This window comes from Passer montanus, unplaced genomic scaffold (assembly GCF_014805655.1).
Source record: "Passer montanus isolate IOZ18808 unplaced genomic scaffold, ASM1480565v1 scaffold3, whole genome shotgun sequence".
NCBI lineage: Eukaryota > Metazoa > Chordata > Aves > Passeriformes > Passeridae > Passer > Passer montanus.
Genome location: NW_024367707.1, coordinates 16,339,533 through 16,365,450, shown reverse-complemented (window position 1 = coordinate 16,365,450; position 25,918 = coordinate 16,339,533). Strand labels below are relative to the sequence as shown.

At 42.3% G+C, this 25,918-nt stretch overlaps 2 protein-coding genes and 1 long non-coding RNA gene across 8 annotated transcripts; 2 read left to right on the top strand and 1 right to left on the bottom strand.

The window, feature by feature from the left end:
• The first annotated feature begins 617 nt into the window (after nucleotides 1-617).
• PCID2 (PCI domain containing 2) lies at nucleotides 618-13,429 on the top strand. Of its 4 annotated transcripts, XM_039714093.1 has the most exons (14): nucleotides 619-772; nucleotides 2,616-2,705; nucleotides 3,278-3,351; nucleotides 4,035-4,100; nucleotides 4,671-4,712; nucleotides 5,193-5,247; nucleotides 6,869-6,972; nucleotides 7,624-7,699; nucleotides 7,819-7,960; nucleotides 8,998-9,098; nucleotides 11,179-11,252; nucleotides 11,415-11,540; nucleotides 11,751-11,874; nucleotides 12,862-13,429. In XM_039714093.1, exons 1-14 carry the CDS (start codon nucleotides 737-739, stop codon nucleotides 12,952-12,954), a joined length of 1,203 nt encoding a protein of 400 aa, XP_039570027.1. In that variant the 5' UTR covers nucleotides 619-736; the 3' UTR covers nucleotides 12,955-13,429. The 4 variants fall into 4 exon arrangements, with proteins under 4 accessions (XP_039570028.1, XP_039570027.1, XP_039570029.1 ...); XM_039714094.1 differs by lacking the exons at nucleotides 6,869-6,972; nucleotides 7,624-7,699 and having other exon boundaries at nucleotides 618-772; XM_039714095.1 differs by lacking the exons at nucleotides 619-772; nucleotides 4,035-4,100 and having other exon boundaries at nucleotides 2,660-2,705; nucleotides 4,578-4,712.
• Nucleotides 779-1,791, top strand: LOC120504537. The gene is made up of 2 exons (XR_005628047.1): nucleotides 779-995; nucleotides 1,365-1,791. It is a non-coding gene; the product is annotated as an uncharacterized LOC120504537 (long non-coding RNA).
• A 665-nt stretch (nucleotides 13,430-14,094) lies between the features above and the next one.
• PROZ (protein Z, vitamin K dependent plasma glycoprotein) lies at nucleotides 14,095-24,556 on the bottom strand. Of its 3 annotated transcripts, XM_039714091.1 has the most exons (9): nucleotides 24,518-24,536; nucleotides 24,279-24,390; nucleotides 22,519-22,682; nucleotides 21,116-21,140; nucleotides 18,248-18,361; nucleotides 16,843-16,974; nucleotides 15,563-15,648; nucleotides 15,360-15,483; nucleotides 14,095-14,835 (listed from the first exon to the last, which is right to left on the bottom strand). In XM_039714091.1, exons 2-9 carry the CDS (start codon nucleotides 24,343-24,345, stop codon nucleotides 14,324-14,326), a joined length of 1,224 nt encoding a protein of 407 aa, XP_039570025.1. In that variant the 5' UTR covers nucleotides 24,346-24,390; nucleotides 24,518-24,536; the 3' UTR covers nucleotides 14,095-14,323. The 3 variants fall into 3 exon arrangements, with proteins under 3 accessions (XP_039570025.1, XP_039570024.1, XP_039570026.1); XM_039714090.1 differs by having other exon boundaries at nucleotides 24,279-24,556; XM_039714092.1 differs by having other exon boundaries at nucleotides 22,519-22,654; nucleotides 24,279-24,556.
• Between the last annotated feature and the right edge of the window lie 1,362 nt (nucleotides 24,557-25,918).

The following is a 25,918-nucleotide window of genomic DNA, read 5'->3' as shown; positions in this document are numbered from 1 at the left end:
TCAAGATGGCTCCCGGGCCGGGGCAGCCTGCCGCCCTCGGTGCCCCCCGCTTGGCCTGGCTCTGCTTGCCGGCACCCGCCCAAGGGTGGAGGAGCGAAAGCCAAGGAGGAGCAGCCGCCAGCCCGAGGCCGCCCGCGCCCCGCTCACCGGCACCTGCCAAACCCAACCGAGCCCAGCCTGCACCAACATGGAGCGTGTCCTCGTCTCACACATCTCCCTGGCGCCAGCGCCTTTAGGAGTCAACCTGAAGTTCGGGAGTTTAATGCTCAATTCAACTTTTTCCACCCAAGTTCACGCGACCCCTCGCCAGCGCTCCCCGTGGGCGATGGAGCTAGCGAGGAGAGAGCCTCCACAGCTCTCCCGGGGAAGTACTCGGAGCACCCCCCACACGGAGGGCGCTGCCCGCCTCCCGTCCCAGCCGAGGGCACGAGGGGCAGCGCGGCTGACAGCGACACCTCCCACACGGCCCCACCACAGCGTACAGCGCGCGGCGCCGCACGAGGTTTACCGCTGACGCGCGCCCTCTGCCCCGCCCATCGCCCACTCCCATTGGCTGCCCGGGTGAAGCCACGCCCCGGGCACGCGGTGGGCGGGGCGGCGGGCGCTGGGGGCTGTCACGTGACGCGCGGGGCCGCTCCCGCTGCTCTCGGCCGCGCCGGGATCCGGAAGCGCGCGCGCAGTTCCGGCAGTTCCGGGGCTCGCGCGGCCGCGCGCCGCCCGCCGCACGTCCTCCGCGATGGCGCACATCACCATCAACCAGTACCTGCAGCAAGTAAGCGACGCTTTCCCCTCCTCTTTAATGAGCCGCGGGCCCTGTTCGAGTGTGCGGGTGTGCTCTGGCTTGCTGCAAGTGTGGTGCCGCGGTGAGAAATAAATCAGCGGAGGAGGAGTGGTGCGGTGGGGGAATAATAGATCCCTTCAGCGTGCGTGGGGCACACAGCGTGTGGGTGCCAGGGTGTCAGCTGCAATGCCTGAAAAGTGGGGGGGTTTCTGAGGTAGTTTGTGTGTGAGCACCGCCACGGAGGGCTCTGTGTGTGTGTGTGTGTCTGTATATCTCTTTGTGTCTCTGTGTGTGTGTGTCTGGTCTGTGTCTTTGTGTGTGTGTCTCTGTTTCTCTGTGTGTGTGAGTGTCTCTGTGTGTGTGTACGTGTGTGTGTGTCTCTGTGTGTGTGTCTGCATGTGTCTCTGTGTGTGTGGGCACCGCCACGGAGGGCTCTGTGTCTGTGTGTGTGTATATATATGTGTGTGTCTGTGTGTGTGTGTCTGCATGTGTCTCTGTGTGTGTGTCTCTGTGTCTGTTCTGTGTGTGTGTCTGTATCTCTGTGTGTGTGTGTCTGTGTCTCTGTGTGTGTCTGTGTGTCCAGGAGCGGGTGCAGCTCAGGTTTTGGGGAGCAGAGGGCTCGGAGGCGCACACCAACGCGGACACAAGTTGTGACACAGAGGATGGAGAGGCAGGGGCAGAGCTGCAGGGATTCCAGCCTCATGGAGCTGTCACTGACGAGCTTCTTGTGTCTGCACTCTGCGTGGTTCTTGCTGGACCGTGGTATTCTCCTCACTGTTACCATCTTACTTCATCTGGCATTAGTTAAGGCACAAAAAGAAAGTAATTGTTTGGGTTTTAGTCTCCAAAAATGGAGCACCTGAGACCTCCCAGGACAGCGGTCTGCTCTGAAAAGCCCACGTTTTGTGAGGTTGATGCTCCATTGAACATTCAAGATGAAAAAATATCTCGCAAACATAAACTTGCATCTTCTTTTTCCTGAAATAAAAGCTACCCACAAATTTCTGAAAGAGTCTAAGCAGTTGATTTTCCCTTTTTTGTTGCTATTTTAGTCTACAGCATTTTTTCCCATTTGGTATGAGCTTTCCATACATCAAAAAGATTTTTTTTTCATATTGGGACACAAAAATATGGCAAAGCACAAGCAATGGGAAGGAAACCCTTAAGAAGTAATGCCTAAGACTACCTCCGTAACTGAATAAATTTCCACCTTGATGTCACAATAACCTGTCCAAGCAGACTGTTTTTACAAGGAGTTATCTTTAGCAGGAAGCAGGATTAAACCATTCTTCCACAGAATATAACATTTGCAATCTTAGGAGGTTTCAAAAGCATTTGATACAGATAGAATATCAGTCTAATATCAGGCTTTGCCTTTGGAATGATATTTGCATGTTAAATCTTCCTGTCTTCATTTAAAGCATTTCTCAAAGATTGCATCTTTGCATCCATGTTTGATGCCTATAAGTCCAACTGGAATTTTAAAAAGCTTACCCAAATCTGGCTCCCAACTGCTGTTCAACAGTGCTAAACCCATGTACATGCATCTGCTTGCATCCTACAAATAAGGAAAAAACCACAATGGTGTTCTCTCTTCCTTCTCCCTGAGACCTTTTTGAACAACAGGTGTATTGGAAATACAAAAGTACTTATTCCATTTTAAGCCTTTAAAAACTCGCATTTGATTTGATATTAATATGTATGAATATGTTCATATATATGTATGTATATTTAATATGTAGTGGTAACTAGGTGGTGGCTTCTGTAGTTGTGGAAATATGCTGTATTCCTGTTGCTGGATTTTATTCTGTAATGTGACTGTTTACTTTGGTAGGTACAAGAAGCCATTGAGACCAGAGATGGTACATTTTGTGCAGAATTGGTATCATTTAAACATCCACATGTTGCAAACCCAAGGCTACAGGTGAGGTTGTGTTTTTTGACCTTTTGTTTTGCTTTTGGTTTTCCCAGCTCTGTGTGTGGGTTCCTTTCCACTGGAGAGAAACCTCAGAAATCTGTTTCACAGGCTGAGGTAGTATCCCCATGTGGGTTTGTTTCCCTTTTCTTTTTATCAGGACACTAGATATAATTTTTGTTTTCTGGTTGGCTCTTTGTGTTCCGTTTTGAATTGTTTTCTGGATAGATACAGTTTTGAATGTCCTTTCTGACCAGGTCTGCATTAGTTATTAGCATAGCACTATGGAAGGCACTATAAACAAAAAAGCAGTGGGCAGTGAGGGCTTGGTGTTTGTGTGTTTTGGATGCTTTTATTTAAGGCTGGCTCTGTTCAGGTTCTGGAGACAGAGTGCACACTAGTAATTCATTATTTTGGATATGATTGTTAATGTGATTTAAAGTTCTGGTAGATGCATACTAGAGGTCCCTTCCAACCCTAGCAAATCTGTGAGAACTGCCATGACAAAATATGCATATGATGTTCTGTTTCTGGTGCATTGGATGTTCCTTTAATGTTTTATTGATTTATTCTACACTTAGCTTCCATCTCCAGAGGAGAAGTGCCAACAAGTTTTGGAATCACCATATGATGAAATGTTTGCAGCCCACTTAAGGTAAAGGTGGGCCCAGAATGTAAAGTCAGTTGTGAGGTGTGCAGCAGGGATGGGGAAGGATATCCTTAAGTTTACTTTCCTGTTTCAAAGGGCTTACACAGGAAAACTTGGTGTTTGTTACTCTTATAAATAATGTTAGAATTGCAGGAAATAAAGACTTTCTTTCTCCTCTCCACGTAAAGTTTGCTCTGTGTACCTGGCTGTCATCTGTGTGTGGCCATTGGCACAGCTTTGGTGTCAGTGCTTCCTGTCTGCCTACTAGCTGCACAAGAATTTAGAGTGAAATAAGCAAGGGAAATAAATATTTTTAAAGGGAATTTTAATCATAAAAGTACTCTTAAGAGAGCTTAGTATCTAAGTAATTCTGCAAGGCTTTTACTAAATAATTTTCTGCATCTAGTATCTTTCAACAATCTAGCATTTTTAAAATTTAATCTTGCTGACAGTTTCAATAAGCACTAGCTTATATAAAACAAATACCTATTAATCTCTAGCATCTGTTTTCTACAATTATCAAGCTTAGTGCTCTATTAAAATATTTGTGCCAATTTTTTAGGAATGCTTCTAGTCATACTGCTTTGTGCCTTAAATAAACTGTAAACCTTCATGCCTGGTAGGGCACAAAAATAAATATTTCATTTATGGATATTTTCTGATGCACTAATTCGCCTTTTCTTTGACAGGTGTACTTATGCTGTTGCAAACCATGACTTTGTCGAAGCATACAAATGCCAAACAGTTATTGTGCAATATCCTTTTCCATAAATCTTGCATATTCTTTTCAGATTAACTTCTTGTAGAATAAGTTTTCTTCATGGTTTTTAAAAATCTAATAGAACGTGGTCTGCTTCCCAATACACTTCAGCTGTTTAGGTTTCTAAACAAGGAAATCCAGATACATTCTTCTTCCAGCTTTCTATAGGGCTAAGAAAGAATGTTTTACTTGGCTCTAAAATAGAATATTAATTTCTCTCAGAATGTAGGAGAGTCTCAAATCATTATAATACCTTGCAGTTTGTGTGTGGCTGGTGGGGAAGATAATGATAAAGAAGCTTCTATCTTATCTCTGGCCAGTGTTTCTTACTGCTGCTGCCACTCAAAGGGGTGCGTGGCTGTGCTCACTTTCTCAGCTCCTCAACTTCTTGATGGTATTTTGATGGCTGTGCTCACTTTCTTCCATACTGTAACTCAGCTCCTCAACTTCTTGATGGTATTTTGATTTCTAGTCTTTCATGAATTAATATGTGGTACCACTGAACAGCTGTTTCTGAAATCTGTGCTTCATTTCATGGCATTTTAAATTTTCCTAAATACCATACATCTTTCCTGCGAGCATTTCAGGCTCATAAAGAAGAAAATTGGTGAGTACATGGTAGAAAACGACTAGAAAATATACTCATCTTTTCCTAGTATAATACTATTGGAGTCAAACTAAAATTATAGCTATACTTCTATTTATCCCCAGTGATACTAAAATCAAGCCTTATTGGCATTGTTGACTGGTTGAGTTTTTATGTGCAAAGTGTGAAAACTAAACATCTGAGCTTAATTACATAGAATGGTCCATATGCAAATACATGAAGGATTTGTTCAAAGAGAAGTGGAATTTTATTAAAGCCATACTAAAAAAGACTTTAGAAATAATTATTGTAGTATAGGATTTCTGAAATACTGAGATCTTGAAGAACTCTCCCTTTAAGAAGTGCATCCTTCTTCATTTAAAGATTAATATATCATTTTCTAGCTGCATGACCAACTAACAAAAAAAAATTGCTTGTTTCCCATGTCTTACTTATTGCTTGATTTGCACCTACTAAGTATACTATGATTTTCTTTTCCAGGGCCTTACCTATTATGTATTCTGTAGCCCTTGATCTTCGAATTTTTGCTAATAATGTAAGTAGATCTGATTAACAGCCTCATTACTTTTATCTGTTTGGTATTTCCACAATAGAAATATTTTTACAGAGTTTATTACACAGTCTATTTTTGCTCAGTTCTCTTTAACTCATGGTTTAGGATTTTGTTGACATGCTAAATTCATCCACTCTTATTGAAGGATGAGGTTGCTCGATCTGTCCACCTCCTGTGGGCAGATGAAACTAGAGGAGTTCTGAGGACATGAATGCAGCTCCCAGCAATTGGTTAGAACTTATGAAGGGATAAATATTTTCTTTATTGAGTAGCATGTGGTGTAAGTCACTATTTCCATGTTATCCCTGGGATTTGGTGGAAATTGGAGGTATCACAGACAACCAAGCTGATCTAACCATTCACCAGATCTGAAGAGGGAACTTTCTGCTCCCCTTTTCCAGATGTGTGAACCACTTCTGAGGCTCTTTGGAGCCCTTGGTGAGCCCATACAACTGCTGACATGCTAATAATCCCCAAATTTACATTATTTTTCTCAGGCTGGTGAATTGAAGTAGCTTGTGTAGGGATCTATTGAGAACTTTCAGGCCAAGGTAGGTGGCAGAGTTGTGATTTTGTTTGTAGCCACTTCACTGAAGAGTTGAAGCTGGAGTTCAAGTGAGGTTAGGGTTTGACAATATCCAGTATTTTCAGTGTTCATCCCCTCATCACTCTCATGCTCACTTACCCACAAAACCACATGAGGAATGGGAATGCTTGCACAGGGAGTACTTTTTGTGTGTGTGACTGCTCTGCAACAAGTCTCAGTTCTCAGTTTGAATGAGGGAAATCCACATCTCTGAGATGCATGAGAAAGGGTAGTGTTGAATCAGTCATGCTGGAAGTGTTTGAACTCTATCTTCTGACCTTAGTGTATTATTCAGAGGATTCGGTTTCAGGGAAGACCTCTGCTGCAGAATGCATTTCCATTTCTTTTATTTATGTTTTGGCTAGTGAGAATGCAAACACTATGATAAAACTTTTAGAAAGCATGTAATAAATATATACTTGCTATATTTTTTCTGTTGAAGTTCTGCATTAGTCAGTGTGTAGATCTTTCCGATATGTTGACAACTGAATTATTATTTTTCTTTTGCTGCTGTAACATATGTTTTATCTTTCTTCTGGAAGTCTCAGGTCCCAGCAGTGTGTGTTACTGCTGGAAACTGTTGAATATGGTTTAGAAATAACATCTAATCTTTGTGCTGTGGAGAGAAATTGAATTATAAATTCTAAAACTCAAACTCCATAATTTTTTTCTAGGCTCTTGGTCTTTGTACATTTGAGTTGAAGTGTTAATGCTCCAGTTCAGGCATTAAACTTGAATTTAGGTTTCTGAGAGCTGCATTAAGCTGAGTGATACTAAAGGTAATAGTGGTCAGTGCTATTTTCCAAGGACTGTCCTTCTCTACATTGGGGTTGGTACATGTCCAGGAGCCTCTCCGAGTGTTTTCTTTTGTTCTGGGAGCTTGACTGCCTTCTAGATTTGGGAGATAGCAGCCATGACAGATCTCTTGCTATAACACTTTATAGAATGCTAAATTAAAAGACTAAACTTTGCAACCCAGTGTACCATGATGTAGAATTGCATATTGTTTCTTGCTAGGCAGATCAACAGCTTGTGAAGAAAGGGAAGAGCAAAGTGGGTGACATGTTGGAAAAAGCAGCAGAGCTGCTGATGGGCTGCTTTCGAGTCTGTGCCAGTGACACGTAAGTGAAAGACCCTCTGCTGGACTTGCACTAGTAAATTACTGAGAACATAATGAACTTTGCTTAAGTTTTCCCACATACTTAGACCAAATATGGGTCTTAGAACGAACAATTCTGAGGCTTGTCTCTTCTCATTTATTGTCTTAATCTCTTGACTGTTAACTGCAGAGGGAGAACCCTCACTTGAGGTTTAGCATTCCTAGCAGGTGTTGTTGGGAGGGACTGATGATGTCCCTGTTTCTCAGGAAAGATGATAAATGCTTCTGTGCCCTGGTAGTTGTGAAGTTTGCTCTATTAGAATTAATTAGATGGAAAAGAGGTGGCTCTGGTTTCCAGTGTTAGCAATTCTAACACTTCTGAAGTGGAAAATATGCTTTTTGGGGGGTCTTTCTTTCATCTCAGGTATTATAAGCCACTTCTGTGCTTCTGTATGTTGTTTGCAGACTGGAGTGAGTACCCTGATGCAGATGAATAATATCCTGCATGACATCTTTTCATTATGTTGAGAAAATGTATAGCATAGCTACACCTATGTTTACCCTAAAAATGCTATGGAGTGAATCCCTGTGGAATGAATTTACTGTGAAGATAAAGTCATTATTTTCTTACAATGTTCAGTACTAGCAGTTTTTTTCTTTTTCCTTATGACAGTCGAGCAGGCATCGAAGACTCAAAAAAGTGGGGCATGTTGTTTCTTGTGAATCAGCTGTTTAAAATTTATTTTAAGGTAGGGTTCAAGTCTGGTAAGCTGTGTTTTGTATTTCATATTCAAAGTTAAACCCACTCTGTTTTTATATGATATCATCTATCTACACTCTGATTAAATTGTTGGGGTTTTTTTAACAGATCAACAAGCTCCATCTCTGTAAGCCCTTAATTAGAGCAATTGACAGCTCAAACCTGAAGGAGGAGTACAGTATGGCACAGAGAGTTACATACAAATACTATGTTGGACGCAAGGCCATGTTTGACAGCGACTTTAAGCAAGGTACTGTGTGCCAGTAAGACATGTTTAAAGTCTTGCTGCTTGGCATGAAATCTTGCTGAAGTTCTGTGTGTGTGTGACTCAGAATTGCACTGATCCAAGGAAAAGTCATGCTGAAAGGTCCAAGGCCCACAGGCTGACTCAAAACAGAGATGAGGTTACATGACACTTCTAATTGTAGTGTCTGCCCAGCTTTAAAATATTTCTGTCAGTGAAGTTCCTTACAGTCTTATGCATTATGTGTGTGCATTACAAAATGTGTGAGCATCCAAAAGAATAGGTCTGTAAAAGTTTTGCAGAGGAGCCTTCAACTCTTCAAGTTGCTGTGTGCCACTTAGGAAATCTTCAGCAAACTGTAGTGTAGCAAACTGTAGTTTCTTGATCCATTGATTTTGGAAGATGTACAAACTGATTTTCCTAAATTTCTAATAGAAATGCTTCTAGAGCTAAGGGGTACAGCTTCATCACTAACTGAAGCCCTTGACCAACATCTGTTCTGGAGCTGGCTCTGTTACTCCAAACAGTGTGTGCTGCCTTTCAGACTTATCATTTTCTCTCTATCAGTAGAAGCTGCTGAGAGATTTTCATGCTGTTATGCTGTATGGTCTCACTGGCACATTTTTGCAGCTCAGGAGATGTGGGCATTGCATTCGGCTTTCATCTCTTGAAGAACCTAATCTCAATTTAGGAAATAGAGTGTATAGAGTGACCAGCACTTCTTGAGATTCTCTGCTTCTGTAATAGGAGCACAATAATATTACTGAAATGAGCTGAAAAATCCAATATTACTTGTAACTGTAATGTCTGACATGAAGATCTTGACTAGTTTTCTTTGACTTTCTGAAGGACAACTTATCTTTCTAGTAATACTTTGTATTTTGTGTGAATCTCCAATTTTTCTTCATGTATTTTGAATGGCATGATTTTTTTTTATACAATTTCAAATGTTATATGTTCAAGGGAGATGAACATTGAGCACAGAATTTGGGTTACAGCTTTAATCTGTTTTTGTGGTTGATTCATGTCCCTTGTTCTTGCAGCTGAAGAGTATCTGTCATTTGCCTTTGAGCACTGTCACCGATCAAGCCAGAAGAACAAAAGAATGATTTTGATCTACCTGCTGCCAGTAAAAATGTTGTTGGTGAGTAGATACTACTTTCCTTAATAAGGGGAAGGGGGTACACATGCAGACTGTAAAACTGATGCTCAGTATTTTCTTGGTTTTCCCTTAGTGGAATTCAGAGGCTGTTTTACCCCGTAAAAGCCAGTGTATGCACACCTTGTTATGTGAGGGCAAAAAGTGTTGAGTTGTCATTTATAGCCACATGGGAAAGGAGATAGGAGGGGAAATAACACAGCCAAACAAAAAAACCCCATCTCCAAACTAAACCAACCTGGCCCTCCTTTCTCCCACCCCTCCTGATCTTACTACTTTAATGAAGGTGTATTTGAATTCTTTGGAGAAGCACTCAACAGTGTGACTTCTGTCTTGTAGCAGAGTGCCTCTCTGCTGATCAACTGCACACAAAAGCCAGGGAGGGTGTGGATTCACTAGAAGCAGAATTTGTCTGCCTCTTTCACCTGGTGGAAGAAAGAAGGGTGTGCAAGCAGATGGCTGAGGACTGTTGAGAGGGGTTTGCCACAGCTACAGCCTGCCTTTGGCTTTTTTATTTGTACCTCGTACATTTTCACATTCAAAGCATGTCAGAAGGGTCATGAAGCAGAGTATTTTGGGTCTGAAAAATCAGTGAAAACTTGTTACTATTTGATAATTTCATATTTCTATTAAAAGAATTAAGCACATGTGTTTCTTGTTCTTTCCCATGTGCTGTGCTAACATTTGTATATCCCTGAATTAGTGGATTATGCTGAGTATTAATTGTGACTTAGGGGACAGGAACTAGATTTTAGAGTTTCCTGTTCTGGCCCTGTTCCCCAAGTTACCCATGTAGAATGTTATCACCTGCCTCTATTGAGTTGCCATTTTCCACCTTCCCCCTGACCTGTTTATGACCTCCCTGCTTTTTCCTTTCAGTGCTTCTTTTCAATTCCTTGCTGTGTCAAGTGGGTAAAGGGGAAATATAGTGGGTATGATAATTGGCTTCTGTTTTCTTTGTTTTAATTGTTGACTTTCTTAGCAGCTGTTTTCAGATCAGTGAGTGGTAGGGTTGATAAAGGAAAACTTATTAACAGTCTTCCTAAAAGCTTTGTCCCAGTCCTGACTGGGTGCCTTAAACTGGTTGGTCTGTTAGTGCTTAGAATTACTGTGGCTTTTCTGAAGCAGTTTTAGTGTACAAGAGACATTAAAGAAGCTAGACAAAGGTCATTGTATTTACAGTTGCTTTTTTTAAATCAGAGCCCAAATATTAACACTAACTTCTGACTACTAAAATAGCTTGTGTGTTGGTTTTTTTGTTCCTAACAGCTCTCAGTAAACCTGCAGCCCAGTTCTGCTCTCAGCTAATCCTTCATCCAGGAAAGGAGTTAGCAACAGCATAGCATGATGTAACTAAATTTAAAGTCTGACCAAGTCAATGTGCATTCTGATCTTTGCTGTACGGGGGATAAAAGGCAAAGTTTCTTTTTTATTCTGTAGATGGTTCAGTCTTACCTGATGTAACAATAAGAATTAATTTTGTTTCCTTAAAGTTAACCTTTCTCTCCCTTTTTTTTTTTTGGGGGGGGGGGGGGGGGGGGGAGGGGGCATGGTGGTGGTGTTTGTTTTTTGAGAGAACATTTTTATTTCCGCTTGGAGACATAGAGAAGAAAAAAATCTGTTACAGACTGAGACTGAGATAACACTTGACAACTTGACAAGGCTGAAGCTCTGCTCATACTCCTTTGGAAATGTTTGGGAGTCCTGCAGTTATTCTGTTTGTAGATTAGATGATACAGCTATGACATAAAATTTGAATCTGCCAAGGCCTCATGTCACAAGATCTTGATTCTACAAGTTTGATAGATGTTCCCTAACAATAAGTATTACTTGTCCCTAAATAATGATAAATCAGTAGTTATTGTGAGTTGTGCTACAAGGTGTTTGAGAGGGACGAGGGGGTTGTCTTGCAAATACTTTTATTCACTTCTTATTCTGTAGCAAAAAAAAATAATGGTTAAACATTCTTCTTTTTCTCTTAACAATTTTTTTTATAGCTTACTAGATTCTATTTAAAATGCATTTAACTTTACCCTGGAAAACTTGGACACCGTTTATTTTTCAGGGCCATATGCCAACAGTTCAGCTCTTAAAAAAGTATGACCTTATGCAGTTTGCTGAAGTAACAAAGTCTGTGAGGTATGATGCTTGCTTTTCTGCTTTGTGTTCAAGAAGTATTAAGTTAAAAGTGTTTCTTTGGGGTGATTGAGGAAGGCAGGGGAAGTATATTCCTATCAAGTCGTACTTTCTTTTCTTACTGGTGTGAGGCCTTCTTACTTTTTCATTTCTTTATCCTTGCAGTGAAGGAAATCTTCTCCTTCTGAATGATGCTCTGACAAAGCATGAGACCTTCTTTATTCGATGTGGAATCTTTCTTATCCTTGAGAAGCTGAAAATCATCACATATAGGAATCTCTTCAAGAAAGTGTAAGTATAACAAAAACTACATTTTTGCAACAGCAGATTTAATATGGTTTCACCTGGGAGTGGGGTAGAATTGTTTATGCTCCTTAGTTTTCTCTGGGAGAGCAGACTTTCTGTTAAAGTGAATTTATTGTAGAAAGGCAATTTTTCTAAGAAACAGAATTCTAAAGTGATTATTTCACAATAACACGTTTTTCCTGTTGTTTCTTTCAGATATTTACTACTCAAAACTCATCAGCTATCTCTAGATGCTTTTCTGATTGCCCTGAAGTTCATGCAAGTAGATGATGTTGATATTGATGAAGTCCAGTGTATTTTAGCTAACCTCATATATTTGGTAAGTGCTGACCACTTGTTGTCTTGTGCTTCCACACTTCTGACAGTGAAAAATACTAGATAGAGAATAACAGTTTGTGACAAAAAACTCATCAGTAATCTCCCAGGTTTTCTTAGGGTTTTTTTGAGAGACTTCTGCTCAAAGTGAAATGTTTTCATTTGCCCTGAGGACTTCCTCTAGGTCCTGCTTTTTTTTTACAGCAATCAGTTAAAATTGAAGTTGAATTTCACATTACAAATTCAATACTGACATTTCTATATATGCAGAAACTTTGATTTAAAAATAGGAACTTTGAGGTGGCACCAAAAAGATTTGTTCTGCATTTAAGTAGGAGACTCTTGGTCTTCTCAAATTAGAAAAAAATAGAGCTAGATTTCTTTGGTTCTGTTCCACATTTTGTCTTTTACTCTAAATGAATCTCATTATGAATGGATAAAAGCTTGAAATCTAAATATTTGTATTACATCAGAGGTTGTGAAGCATCACTATAGTGTCAGCAAGAAGATTAACCACTACTCTGTTTCTGAAACATTATTTGATGTGGTCTAGGTCACTGGGAGATTTTTTTCACTGTTACAACACTATGTCTGAAAAGGAAGTACAATGTCATTTATTTTATTAGGTATGGAATACTAATTGATTAAAATCCTCATTTTAAAGTGAGCAAGAGTGAACTTAGAAACACTTCTGTAGAGCTCTGTCTCTTCGAGGCAGTGTGAGCAGGCCCATGGGGGGCCTGACAAGAGGCTCTCAGTCTGACAGCACCCTTAGTACACAAACAGGGTGGTGGCTCCAGCTTTGTGCTTGCTCTCCAAGTAAGTGACCCACTTACCCAAACTGGACCCTCATGGACATTGAAGTACAGTAGTGCAGTGGTGAGTGACCATAAACAGCTTTGCTATGGTTAGCTTGTAGGTGTTTGCTTGGGTTGTAGGCCTTGTGTTATCAGCTCTAAGTACTAACTCTGCCTTTTCCTCCTCCTGCCAGGGTCACATTAAAGGCTACATATCCCATCAGCATCAGAAGCTTGTGGTCAGCAAGCAGAACCCATTTCCTCCACTGTCAACAGTGTGTTGTTGAGTATTGCATCTTAGCCATGAAAGTACTCTTCAGATACTCAGCTTGCCCAGTGGGACTGCTCCCAGTGACCCAAGAGCACTGTAAATGGCCTGGTTCATGTCCAGGACTGAAATACCAGGAACTGTTTGTGGCTCCTTTCCCAGAATGGCCAAGGCTGCCAGTGTTACAAAGTGCATTGAAATGAAATGTTGACTTTTAAATGGTAGTTTTCACAGGCTTTCTAGATCATTCAAAGTATCTCATAAAGAAATAAAGCAAAGCATTCCAAATTCCTTCCCAACTACTTAAAAGCTTTTATAAAGTACTTCATGTTACTATCTGTGTTTATCCTTCAGAGGGAAGTATCAGCCTTTGTTGCTTGTGTTAATCCATTCTTCAGAGTGGAAGTAATGTTTTCTTACATGGTTTCCATTTTTTTTTAACTCTCAATAATTTTTCTGGTATTAAATACTGTCTTCAAACTGTCTCTAAAAAATAGAGAAGTGTTTGACACCAAAAGCTTTATTGTGTCAGTAATACTTACGGGTTTTGAGTATATGTGGTAGGTGCCCACAGATGGCTTTGGGTTTTTTTAAATTCTGGTAATATTTTGTTTAATTTTTGTTATGATGAACAAAAATTCATGTAGCTAAATTATCCATATTCTGTTTTATTTTGCTTCTGGGGAAAACACTACTACTGAATCCAGTATTTTAAGTGTTACTACCCTGGGGGTTGATTTGTTTGTTTGGGGGTGGTACAATATAACTTTGTCCAGACTGATGAGACAAAATTTTAAATTTAAATTTAAAAACTTTAGTTTTGGGGTTTTAAAATTATTTTTAAAACAAATAAAACATGTATTTTTTGTTGTCTTTGACAGCTGGGTTTCTAACTGACATGGGCATCATTCATAAAGGAAAACATAGATTCCATGTATGAGGGAAAGCATTTTTTAGTATGATGAAAATGTCAAGTGCTACCTCAACATAGACATTTAAGAGCTTGGCATTCCCCATGTCTTTAAAGTTTTACTTGTATGGATCCTGAAAGAAGAACATGAATTTGCTGAATCAAACCTCAGGGTACTAGCAACATGTGAAATCACAGAAAAATATTCACCATGGATGAACAGTTCTAAGAAATTTAAAATTAAATCAATTTTTAGTTCAATAACTAGGTTTACTGTATTATGATTCACAGTGCTGTGTGTCAGCAGAAGGAAAGACAAACAGGCTTTTCTGTAAAAACTGGAGTTAAATACATGTCATTGTTGCAAATTCCATTGCCGCACATAGTAGCAGAGTCAAATGGGGGTACTGGCTGCATCCATGTTTCCTTGCAACAATTGGTAGGGGCTTGGTGCTTGAGAGGTGGTTGTGTTTGTGTCTTACTTTATTTTTTGTTTAACCCATACCATATACCTTGCAGTGTTGGTGAAAAGCAGTGTTTCCCAGTCCGTGTCTTCCAGCGGCCAGGATCCCAGGATACCAGTCAGAAACCACGTGCCCTTGTAGTCAGTAACCAAAAAGCTCCCTCCAGCCAGGTGTTTGTCTGTGGCCTCCTGGAGGTGCCCACAGAACTGCCTGTTTGTGAGGCTGATGTTGAGTATTTGCTTGCAGTCCTCAGCAGGCAGGTATGAAACCTGCAGCTCTTCGCCTTGAAGTTCATCACCCTCCATTCTCCAGCCACTGACTGTACCAGCCAGTTTTGGAATTAAAACGTGTTCTGCAAAGTCTCTCTCAGGGGTGCACACGGGAAGGTGGGAGCTGTCACACTCAACATGCTCTTGGAGTTGTAGTAATGCAATGTTGTTCTCACCAGTGTCTTCGTCGTACCGGATGTGGATGTGCTTCTCACTAATTTGCATTAGCTTCCCAGTTCCACTTGTTGCATTAGGCCCTGTGGAGCAATGACATTTGGCTGCTCTTAGGAATAGTTTATCAGAGACCTGAAAGCTGCATGCAAGCTGCCTGGTCGTGCTGAGAAACATGTGCAGGGGAGGAGCCAAAGGCGCTATTCCTCAAAACTCCTGCTGCAGTAAAGGGAAACGAGGAATAACGCACTGGCAGCTGTTTAATGCTGGTAGGAGCATGAATGATTTCAGCAGTAAGGATGAATATCCAGCACTGATGTGAATTTTGGCATGAAAGTTCACCACTAAATCCACCATGTTTAGCTGATCTCTGGGTGCTGGGTTCTGAACTGTGCTCAGGAGGCACTTTCTGCTTGCCTTGTGAAGGGGAATGTGGGGTACCTGTAGTTCTAGCTCAGATACTTGACTGAGGTGCTTAAGTGAAATAACATCATATTTGTTTCCTTTAACAATATTTTTATGCAGCCAGAAGCTTAGTAAGCTGTTTTAAAATTTAGCTTGTCAATACTGAAATGTGCTGCAGGAAGAAAAAATGTGTTGGATCACCTACCAGCACCAACCCTGACTTGGAAATGTCTGTGCAGAAGGGCACAGTCTGCTGTGGTCAACACGAAGTTACTTTTTAGCAACACTCCTCCACAGAAGCCTTTCCCTTCGGGGTTTAGCAGCAGTACCTACGAAAATGCACAAAGACAGTAGATAGCACCATCCATGTGAGCATAAGTGATAGGTTTCATGAATTGCTAGGAATACCTGCCAAGGAAATCGCTCATCACTTTTCTTCCTGGTTTCACTTATAAGGTTATCACTGTCTTGAAGTCTGCCACATGCACATGCATCTAACAAATGAATTTAAAAAGAAAAGTCAAAACTTCATGCTGTAACATTTCAAGACAGCTAATACCTACTGGTCCACCTAGACTTTGGGGTTCTGCTTTTGTGCAAAGGGAAAGGAGAATGACAGTGTCTCAGCTGGTGAAAATTGGAATAATTTGGCAATTGTAGTGATAATAGTTTAGCAATGGGTTGAACATGGTCACCGTGTAAGGCTTGTAGGGAGCAGGTTTCCCTGTGCTTCATTTCACTAATGAAATGAGGCTTTCTCTCCAGCCAACCATTAGCCCATCTTGCTTTTTCGTCTTTGTATCCTGTATTCAAATTGTGTCAAATACCTGAGAGCTGTGGCCCAGCCTGAACAGCATAACTCCTGGGTGTTCCTTGTTACAGCTGTCACTCTAGGGACACGCGTGCCTTTCTCATCTGGTTCAAACAACGCACATGCTTTTCGATTGGATCACCCAGTTATCTGCATTTGTCACACCCTCTTGGTTTGGGTTTGGGCCACACATACTGGATTCTGTTTGGGTGAAGCTAAACCACAGGACACCTTCCAGGTGCACATGACATGCTCTCACAGCTGACTGGTGCTTAGTCCACAGGACTGAACTAGGCCAGTTTGATGTAAAGGCCACCTGAAGTGTGCCCTGAGTGTGGACATCAGTCTGTCACCACCAAAAGTGTGCCTCTACAGCTGAACTCAGATTTGGCTGCCCCACCAAGTCTAAATATACTTCTCTGGTTTTAGTAGACCTACTTTGTAAGGGGATGAAATTGAATGAGATACCTAACTTGAGGCTGAAGAACTAAAAAGGGCTACTGTTTCAAGCTAATTAACATGGCAGCAAATGTTTCCCTTCATTTATTAGACTATTGGTCACCTGATGGGAATCAATAGAGTCTCATTCCCAAGCAAACACATGTTCAACAGAATTACTCTTGGTGAAACACAGGAGTGGAAAGCCTGGTCCAGTGAGTGATGTGTAGGGTGGTGCAAGTCCTCTCTGTTGATTCATACTTAAACATTCTGATCAAATAGCCCTTCTTTTACCATTACTTTGGCATCTTGGGTGGTGGTCCCTAGATTCCTTTTTCTACCCAGTAGTAGTGCTGGCAGGCTGATCACATCTATGGGATGGTGGCCTGCCCACCCCAGCCCTGAGCAGGTGCCCCCTTTACCTCCATCTCACACCCACCTAATGCGATGCACTGCTTTTTATCCTTCCCAAGCTCGTAGCCATCAGCACAGGAGCAGCGGTAGGAATCACTTCCTGGATAGCAGAAGTGGTCACATCCTGCCTTTGCTTGGTGGTGACATTCATTTTTAGCTAAACAGAGCAAGCAGAGGAAAAACATGAACTATTCTTTCATCGCTTGAGTCCTCTATGTTTTATTTTTTATTCACATTGTGTAGATGTGGGTTGGGAATCTGGCTTGGTAGTATTTACCACTGGGATTTTTTCCCCTTGTTAAACAGAACTTGGAGAGAGCTGAGTCTCTTCAGCATTCACAGACTCATTGCAAACTGTGCTCTCCCTGCACCTCTGAGTTCTGGGAAAGGGTGCCATGGGTTTTTAAACAAAACACCAAGTGTCTGCAGCAAGGGGAACTGTTGCACATTATGAAGACGAGTATTGCTTGAGGAAGAAGGCAGGTAAGGTTTCTTCTTTTTTTGACAAAAAGCTGTAGCTCTCATTTTGCACACTTGTTTGATTTTGCACACATCACTACCAAAGATAAGAAAAAAAGAAAGGGAGCATGAACTGCAAAACATGCTCAACTTTCCATAGCTAAGCAAACACTTAAATCTCTAGCACAAAGCAACTGTTACTTGATCTAGCTCATAGGTAGCAAAAAATCTTGTATAACATGGCTGCCTAAAGCTCTGAGATGATCTAGTTCCCAGCACTGGTCCAAGCTGTGTCACCTTCTGTGCTCCCCAGAAGCTGGTCAGTCACACCCCTTACACAGAGAACGACCCTGCCTTGCTGCAGCCAGGGCGTCTCCCACCCCAGGGGACCTCTGAACCAGCAGAAATACTGATGTCAGGGCTGGAAAGTAGAACCTGGCAGATATAAAAATGTAGTATCTGGCCCAGGGTTTTCCTGTGCCAGAACACATCTGTTTTACTTTATGCTTTTCACTTCCACTGGAAACAGTTTGTTTTCTGGAGTCCTTCTGTCCTGAGGGACTGTCTTGTGGTGGTGTGTGGCCTCAGAGGTACCAGAGTGCCTGGGAAGCCACCCTGGCTCTGCAGCCTTGGTCTCTCAGGCCACACACCTGGACCACAGCAGGACAAGCAGCCAGGCAGTGCAGGGGGCAGTGGCAGGGCTGGCTTTGGGGTGTACCCATGAGGTGCTTCGGTTTCAGCTCTTGCTGCATCCCTGGAGAAGGGAGGCTCAGGGCACAGGGACAGCTGTGGAACCTCAGGATTCCATCATGTTTTGTAGTCAGGCAGCACACATCACCCCTACTCTGCCAGAACTGTGGGTTTTACCCAAAACCATGGTAAGTGGCACCATGGGAGAGCTGGGTATGGTTTCATGGGGACACCCAGTGACCAGATGAGATGAGGCTTCTCAGAAGGGGGTAATGCCTTACCAAAAGCACAGTTCTCTCCCTCGTAGCCCTCAGCACAGGTGCAGGTGTAGCCACGGATGCTGTCCTCACACACACCATTGTGCTGGCAGGGGCTTGAGGAGCACCTCCTGCCCCCTGAAGAGATGGAGAGGGAGGAGTCATCACCAACACTGATCCCAAATTACACAGCCCCCATCCCGACACATGTGCTGTTCAGAGAAATGTGAGAGCACTTTGGAAGGAAATGGGCTAAGTGTCACCAAGCTGCTCCTCAGGGGTAATTTTAGCTCAAATCTGCTTCCAGAGGTGCTGTTGCAGCCCCTGTCAGAGAGGCTGGGAGCTGCCCCGAGGCAGAGCCTCCTTCTGGAGGATGGATGCTCCGATTCAGGGAAAAGGACTGTGTTACAGTTCCTGCTTTTTTACAAATGTAATATGACTGGTGTTTTAGATCTCCCATGTTAGATTGATATGCACTAGATAGAAAAAGCTGGCATCAAAATTACAGAGCAAGTGTACAGCAAGCAACATCAAAACAGGAGGAAATATAACTTTTATATATCTGCACAATTATCATGCAGCAGCTCAAACACTAGCAAGCTTGCTCTTTCTGCTGAACTGAGCATTGAAACAAGAGGGTGAGTGAAGCACCAGGCAGAGCTGCCAGGTTCCCTTCAAGCTGCCCACAGGAATGGCTCCTAAGCAGTTTGAAAACATGATCCAAGTAACAACTACTTATTATACACATAGGCCACCAGTAAGCAAGCAAGAGCCTAACCTGGGACATGCTGTCCAACCTTTCTAAAAATTAACACCTCGGCAGAGAGGTTAATTCAGTGAGTGAGCTGCCCTACCTGATTTCGGGGATGGAAAAGTGAAAACTCTGCCAGCTACTGGGAAAAAACCACCAATCGTCATCTGCTTAGGCTGTGGGCACCTTTGAGTCAGATGCCACCAGCATATCCAAGCACAATGTAGGCCTCCAGAGAGGGGTTTTGGGTGAATTGGGGGAATCTCACCTGCACAGCTGAGCAGGCAGAATTGAGGAGCTGGAGCTAGGGAGGGGTTACCCCTGCAGCCTGAAGCAGTTAGATGGATTCAAGCCTCTGAAATTTTTGCTGGAAAGAAAATAAATCCAGCACCTAGCTTTATTAAAGGAGGAATGAGGATATTCAAGGAAATATAGAGAAATTGGCCTGATTTCTGTTACTGGCAAGCTATGATTAAACTGTAAGCACACAGCAGTATAAAAAGGTGGGAAGTCAAAACCAACATACATTTTTCAAGTAATTAATTTAAACCATTTAAATCTAATCACATTATAGGATAAGGGACCTAGGAGGAATCAGTGAACATCATAGAATAGAAATGTCCCAATGACATTGTCATTCAGTGAGCAGACTGCTATAAGGCTTGCACAAAACTTTTGGAAAGTGATGTTTAAAGAGAGATTGGCAATGGTGAAGTTTAAAATGTTGATCAAAGAGAGTCAGGGACAAGTGTGACCTCAGGCAAAGTGCCCTGACAGCAGAGATCCAGCAAGCTGCCACTGCATCAGTTTTGACTTGAAGGGGAAAAACAGTGCAGAGCAGAGCTGGTGGGTGACCCAGCAGTTAGGTGGGTGCTCAGCCTTTCCTCTTTTATTCACAATGCAGATTTATCCACTGCACTGTGGACTTTCAGCAGAAAGCAACATGGATACCAGAGGTCTAGAAAATGAGATTATTGGAAGACAGGATGAAAAAATGTGTTTGTTTAGCGAGGAGGAAAAAGCCACTTTTCAAAGACAACACTCTCCAAAATGTTAGAGAAAACATCACAGAGAAGAAAACACACACTGCTGTTCTTTAGGAAGAAGACAGAACATATGGCTTTTAATTACTGCAAGAAATCCATCCCTGAGGCTGAAGTCAGTAATGTGTCCTGATTGTTGCTAAGCTTGTTTGGAGGGACCATTCTGAGCTGGTTTCCCTTCTCTCATCCTAGGCTAGAGAGGAAGCCTGCATGACATGCTTAGTACAAATATCCAGTGACTCAAATTAGAAATTAATCCCACCCTCACAAAAGTAATAAAATGCCAGATATTTAGCATCATTCTTCATAACCTTTATAGCACTGATGGGATTCTTCTATGCAATGGTTCCCAGGACTCAGTGATTTAGTGGCTTGTGCAGAAAATTATTACTGACTGCTGGTTTTGCCACCTCCTTATCCACTCTTTAAACATAAGATTAGAAATTAATAATAGCTAAGTCAAAAACAAGATAAAAACTTGGGATGAAGCATACAGAAAAAAAGGAGGGAATGTCACAGTTACCATGAGCTGGTGTCACAGGTTTCCTGTTCAGGTGGCATTGAGTTACATCAGGACCTCAGCTCCTACAGATTTGTTTCTCACCTTAGCACCTGACAGGGAATGATGCAATCCCACTGTGCAGAGTTTGTAGATAGCTCAGTAGCTTTTAATATCTATTTATCTGCCCAGGTTTAAGTGCTAATTCTGTATTTGGGAGATTTTGCTGGTAGAACTGTGTTGCTCTATTGTATCAGCAAAACATATTTTCTCCTGTCCCAGGCTGTTTCAGATTCAGGAAAAGAAGGAGCCTATTTACTATGATAACCTTTACTCATCTTCTACTTTTATTGTTTTTGCAGATTTAAATTGTTTTTCTTGTCTATTACTTTTTAAAAATTATTTCACATCAAGAATTTTCCTTTACTTTTATTCTTGTAAAATTTATTTACAAGAATTTTCCACTTTACTACAGACCTGACAAATAGAGACTGATTGTTTCTCATAGAATAAACTCTTAGAAAACTACTATTAGACTGAATCATAATGTTCATTATGTGACAGTACCATGAAGAAGAGAAACCAAGAGGCCAGCTTACCGTAGTAGATATCCCAAAACATTTTCTGTGTGAAAAAAACAAAAAAAGGAAATTAGAATATTAGGAAATTATTTAATTCCCAAGTAATGTAATATGTCATAAATATTTTGCTAAACCAAAAAACATGTTATGAGAGAATATATACAGTGGTTTAATGTTTACAAAGTTGCACAACTCTAATGTGCTGCTAGCAAATATACACATGAGAAGGGAGGGGCTTTGGCTGCTGCTTACTTGGTTGTTTAAGAAGCTGTACAAGAAAAGAAACACTTCAGAGGCCAGAGAGGAGCAGGATCCTTCAGCAATGCAGCTCCCTGAACAAACTGGCTGGCTATTGTCCCTCTGGCGTGCAGCAGCCTGGCAGTGACCCCATCCTGTCCCATCCCAGGTGCTGCTGGAGGCAGAGTGGTCAGCACAGAGCAGAGCTGTGGGGCACCACTGCTGCACCCTGTGCCCTGCATCTCCCTGGTACTGCAGCTGATCCTGGAGCTGCTTTCCCCAAAGCCACACCTCTGCCCACCCCTCCCTTCCCCAAAGCACCACAGCTGTCCATGGGCAGCCCTACAGCTCTTTCCTCTGCTTTCCCTGCAAACAAAACAAACAAAATCCATCCAGATTCCCATTAAAGAGCACAGCATCCATCTCTATATGTCTGGAGAGCCCCTGGTGCAAAGGAATTTGCAGATATTCACCAAGTGAGCTTCTCTCTATAGGTCCCACTACTTGCTGGTGTATTGATTCCCTCTGTCCCCAGCCATAAAATCATAGAATGGTTTGAGTTGGAAGGGACCTTAAAAATCACCTAGTTCTAATCTCCTGCTGTGGGTAGGGACATCTTCCACTAGACCAGGTTTCTCAAAGGCCCATCCAGCCTGGCCTTGAGCACTTCCAGGGATGGGGCACCCACAGCTTCTCTGGACAACCTGTGCCAGTGCCCCACACAACTCAAACTCCTCTCATTTATTTCCCATGCTGCATGCATTTGCATAGAAGCATTTGAGTTGGGCCCTGATGAAGCCAATTCACTCTCTGGAGTGACTGGAATTCCTTTGTGCTGCCCTCCAGGTGCTCTTCTGCTGACCAACACCCCTTTGCCCCTCCTGGTCCCTAAGGGATGCTGAAGCTTTGTATTTCTGTGTGATCAGGATGGGAGAACAGCCACATGATTTACTAATATAAGGAGCATGACACATAATTTCCTGGAGAGGACTTGAACAATATCAGAGCTGACCTCCTCATTTCCATTTTGACCATGGAAGACACCTGCCTGCTACCTGCTGAAATGGCAAATGCAAAGATTTCACATGGAGAGAAACCCTAACAAATGAAGCAGTCTTGTGTTTCACAAGGAAAGGATCGTGACAGCAGTTTTTATTGTGCATGCAGGGAAACAAAATACTTACGAGCATTTCATCATCTTCAAATACTTCTCTTGCTTCTTCATGTGTACATCTCTCTTCTAGGCATTCTCTTTCCAAGCTGCCTTGAAGGACCTCCTCCAGAAGTATGGAACTGGCACGTCTCTGTCTCTTGATAACACTGTTTGCATCATGAGCTGATATAAATACTGGAACATTGTATGACAAAACACTAATATAAGTACTTAGATTAATTTTCTTATAGAATTTTACCTTCTTTATAAGATAAATAATTTTGGTTGATTTGGGTTTCAGCCATATTAACCTTACTTACTCAAAGAGCTCTACTGTCTTAACCCAAATTCACCTGAGAGTTGGGACCTTTCACTACTGGAGAATGCCTGACTTGCTCCCAAACGGGGAATTTGAAGCCCTTCCTGGCAAATTATTTTACTGCACAAGACACACAGAGCAGAGTGTGGGTGCACAGCCAGGAAAAGGGGGAAAATATTATTATAAAAGGCAAAGGCTATTTTGGGAGACTGCAAAGGGGTTTCAGATGCATTTGTGGACGTGGATATTAGTGGTAAGAAATTATGATGGTGGATCCAAACTGATGCTCTTCAGTCTTAGTTCAATGGCAAATTTTTTTTTTTTTTTTGCTGAGGAGCAAAGCCATGACATGGCTGAATTCTCAGTCAATTCTCTCTTAAGGAGAGCAAATAAAAACTACCCCTCAGCAATGCTCATAGTTATGAGGGTTATATCCTATACCACTGTTTATGTGGAAGACACTGTAATCTTTCAGATTTGAGTAAAGACTCCTCTTTAGAGGAGAGACCAGCTAACACATGTTAAAACTCCTCTTTGCAAATGACACCTCCATCAAAAACTGCCTGCCAGCTGGGCAGCTGGTGCCACCCTGGAGCCTCCTCTTCCACATGAAGCAATGTGTGACCGTGTGTGTCAGCACGTGTTTGTCAGTTCTCCTGTGCTTGGAAAGTAAATAGGTTGGGGCAGGGAATATTCAGGGTTTTTTTTCTCTTTTATACAGTATTTGGGGACCCAACACTGCTGGTTGAAGTAATCAATATCATAGATCTGGAAAAAGTGAGAGCAACAGCAAAATTATTCCAAAATTGTGTACAGATATTTAGTTATCTTTTTGAAGGATATCCCATAAGCAACTGTCTTGAACATGATATAAAAAAAATAAAAGCTTCATGACTCTGTTCTGCATTTTAAATGTTATCTGACCCCCAGCACATATTTCTGCCATGCAGTGGTTCTGCCACATCCAGCACAGCTGGCCGTGAACTTCTGCTGCAGGGTATTTCGACTTTCTTAAGAGAACACCATCTTTTTCTTCCTTCCCTGGCTCCTCCTTATTTTTGACAAACCATGGAGGATTAATACAGAAATATAAACTTCTTCAAGCTATAACAAGCATGTATACTGCCCTCTTCCATAGGACTCTCTCATTTTTATTTCAGCAGCAACTAGAAGTATAAAACAAAATTCGCATTAATAACTGAAACACTCTAAAAATTGTAGGAAAAGACAAAATATTACCCTGGCATAAATTATGGTACTTCAAAACTACATCACCCCATTCGTTTACAGAAGTTTTCACTTAGGTGCATGAAATAAACAGCAGAAATTTAAAGAAAACAAGGAACGGGCTGTTTTTATTGATTTCCCTCTGTGCTACAAAGTAAACATTATACAAGATACAAAATTGCTGGTGTTTTTAGAAAAGCAGCAGCAAAATCAGACTTAAAAGTGGAAAGAATTGAAAGCCATACCTGCCTGCTCTGTCTGAAGGAAAAGGGCAGAGAGAAGGAAGAATATTATCCAGGAGCACCTTGCCATTGCTACCCGCTGAGCCTAGCGGTGCCTGCCTGCATTCCCGCAGCCCTGGTGGGAAATGCCACAGGACAGATGTCAGAGTTTAAAGTCCAGCTGCTCATGAGAAAACAAAACCTCTGTGGGCAAATCCTGGCTGCAATGTCAACACATGGGGAAAAAAACCCAAAAGACAAACCCAAACCGAACTGAAGAAATCGACGCCCAGCTCAGCAGCACAAGAGTGCCCTTCTCCCCTGCCCCGGCTGACTGGGGCCCTGTGCCAGTGCCCTGGGAGCTGCTCCGAGGTGTGGGTGGTCCAGCACCCACTTACAGTAACACAGCATGCGTGGAAAAGAACAGCACGAACATTTCTCTGTGCCCTATCAAAGCACAGGCTGGGCAATGACCTCAGGGACCATTTACATGTACACCTTTTTGTACATTTTCCCCACGAAATATTTACCAAGGTTTAACTGCAATGGGCAAATCCCACCATCTTTTGGAGCAACCAAGCCCACAGACATGATTTTCTCCCCCTAGGGATGCATCTGAATGGATATGCATTTTTCTTTTTCGCTCTCAGGTTTGTAATGCCCAGCAGTGAAGGAGGGCATGGAAAGCTTTTCCTGACGTCAGGATTCCAGTCACACAGAGAGGCACAGCCAGATGGAGTCTGAAAGGAGGTGTAGGTATGGAGAGGACAGAAATACTTCCTGGGCTGCTGAGCTGTGCACTCTGTGGGCAGGGTGACCCTGCTTCCCAGCCCTAAGAGGAAGGATAAACCCATGGGCATGCAATGGCAGTACTGCTGCAGGGCTCCCGCTGCTGCAAGGCTCCTGGGAAGAGCAGGAAACCATTTCCACACTCAAATCAACAATCAGTGAGAGGAAGAGTGGTTTTGTCCTTAATCTGAATTATGAACCCAGGCCATTCTCTCTTTTCATATTATAAATCCCCAGCTGTTATTTGAGTACACAGTTCTTTTGACAAAGTATGATTGACCTGAACATCCATGGGTAAATCCACAAATAAATCTGCACTTCCCAATCAATTGCACCTTTGAAAACAAGCTTCAGTGAGTACTGAGGCCAATGAGGGAAACAAACCACATCCTTCACCAATGCCAGTCCCTACCAACCCAGGGCTGATGTTACAGCTCACATCATGGGCCACAATACCTGCAGCAAATAATCAACCTGCCTTTTAAAATTCCATTGTGGGAGGGTTTTCCTGCAATTTCCGCAGGGCTGTTGTTCCAGAAGTTCACTTGGAGTTAAAACTCTTCTAATGCCAAGCTCGATTTTAATCACAGCCAGTTCATGACCTTATGTATTTGTTTTGCCCTCCTTGGTATTTCTGCAGAACTAATTAAGACAGCCTCCCATCCTCTGGTTAACTGTGAGTCCAGCTTTCCTCAGTAAATGAGCTCTCTGTGCTCCCCTCAGTCCCCTGAGGCCACCAGGCCCCACTGTACCTCTCCCAGCCACAGCTTTCATGGCTAGCAAAGGGAGAGCTCTTGCCAGTGGTCACATTTGGTGGGTGCTGGGGGCTCAGACAGCACCTCCTGTGTCCAGGAGTCACTGGGGAGGCTCACCTC

What these genes read in the sequence shown, in the direction of transcription:
- PROZ (XM_039714090.1), bottom strand. Translation starts at nt 24,345, where the DNA reads ATGGCAAGGTGCTCCTGGATAATATTCTTCCTTCTCTCTGCCCTTTTC. An exon ending in CCTTCAGACAGAGCAGGCAG is followed by an intron (nt 22,683 to 24,278) that starts GTATGGCTTTCA and finishes ACAATGTTCCAG; the next exon opens with TATTTATATCAGCTCATGAT. An exon ending in ATGAGCGATTTCCTTGGCAG is followed by an intron (nt 15,484 to 15,562) that starts GTATTCCTAGCA and finishes GCATTTTCGTAG; the next exon opens with GTACTGCTGCTAAACCCCGA.
- PCID2 (XM_039714093.1), top strand. Translation starts at nt 737, where the DNA reads ATGGCGCACATCACCATCAACCAGTACCTGCAGCAA. An exon ending in TCAACCAGTACCTGCAGCAA is followed by an intron (nt 773 to 2,615) that starts GTAAGCGACGCT and finishes TTACTTTGGTAG; the next exon opens with GTACAAGAAGCCATTGAGAC. An exon ending in TGTTTAAAATTTATTTTAAG is followed by an intron (nt 7,700 to 7,818) that starts GTAGGGTTCAAG and finishes TTTTTTTAACAG; the next exon opens with ATCAACAAGCTCCATCTCTG.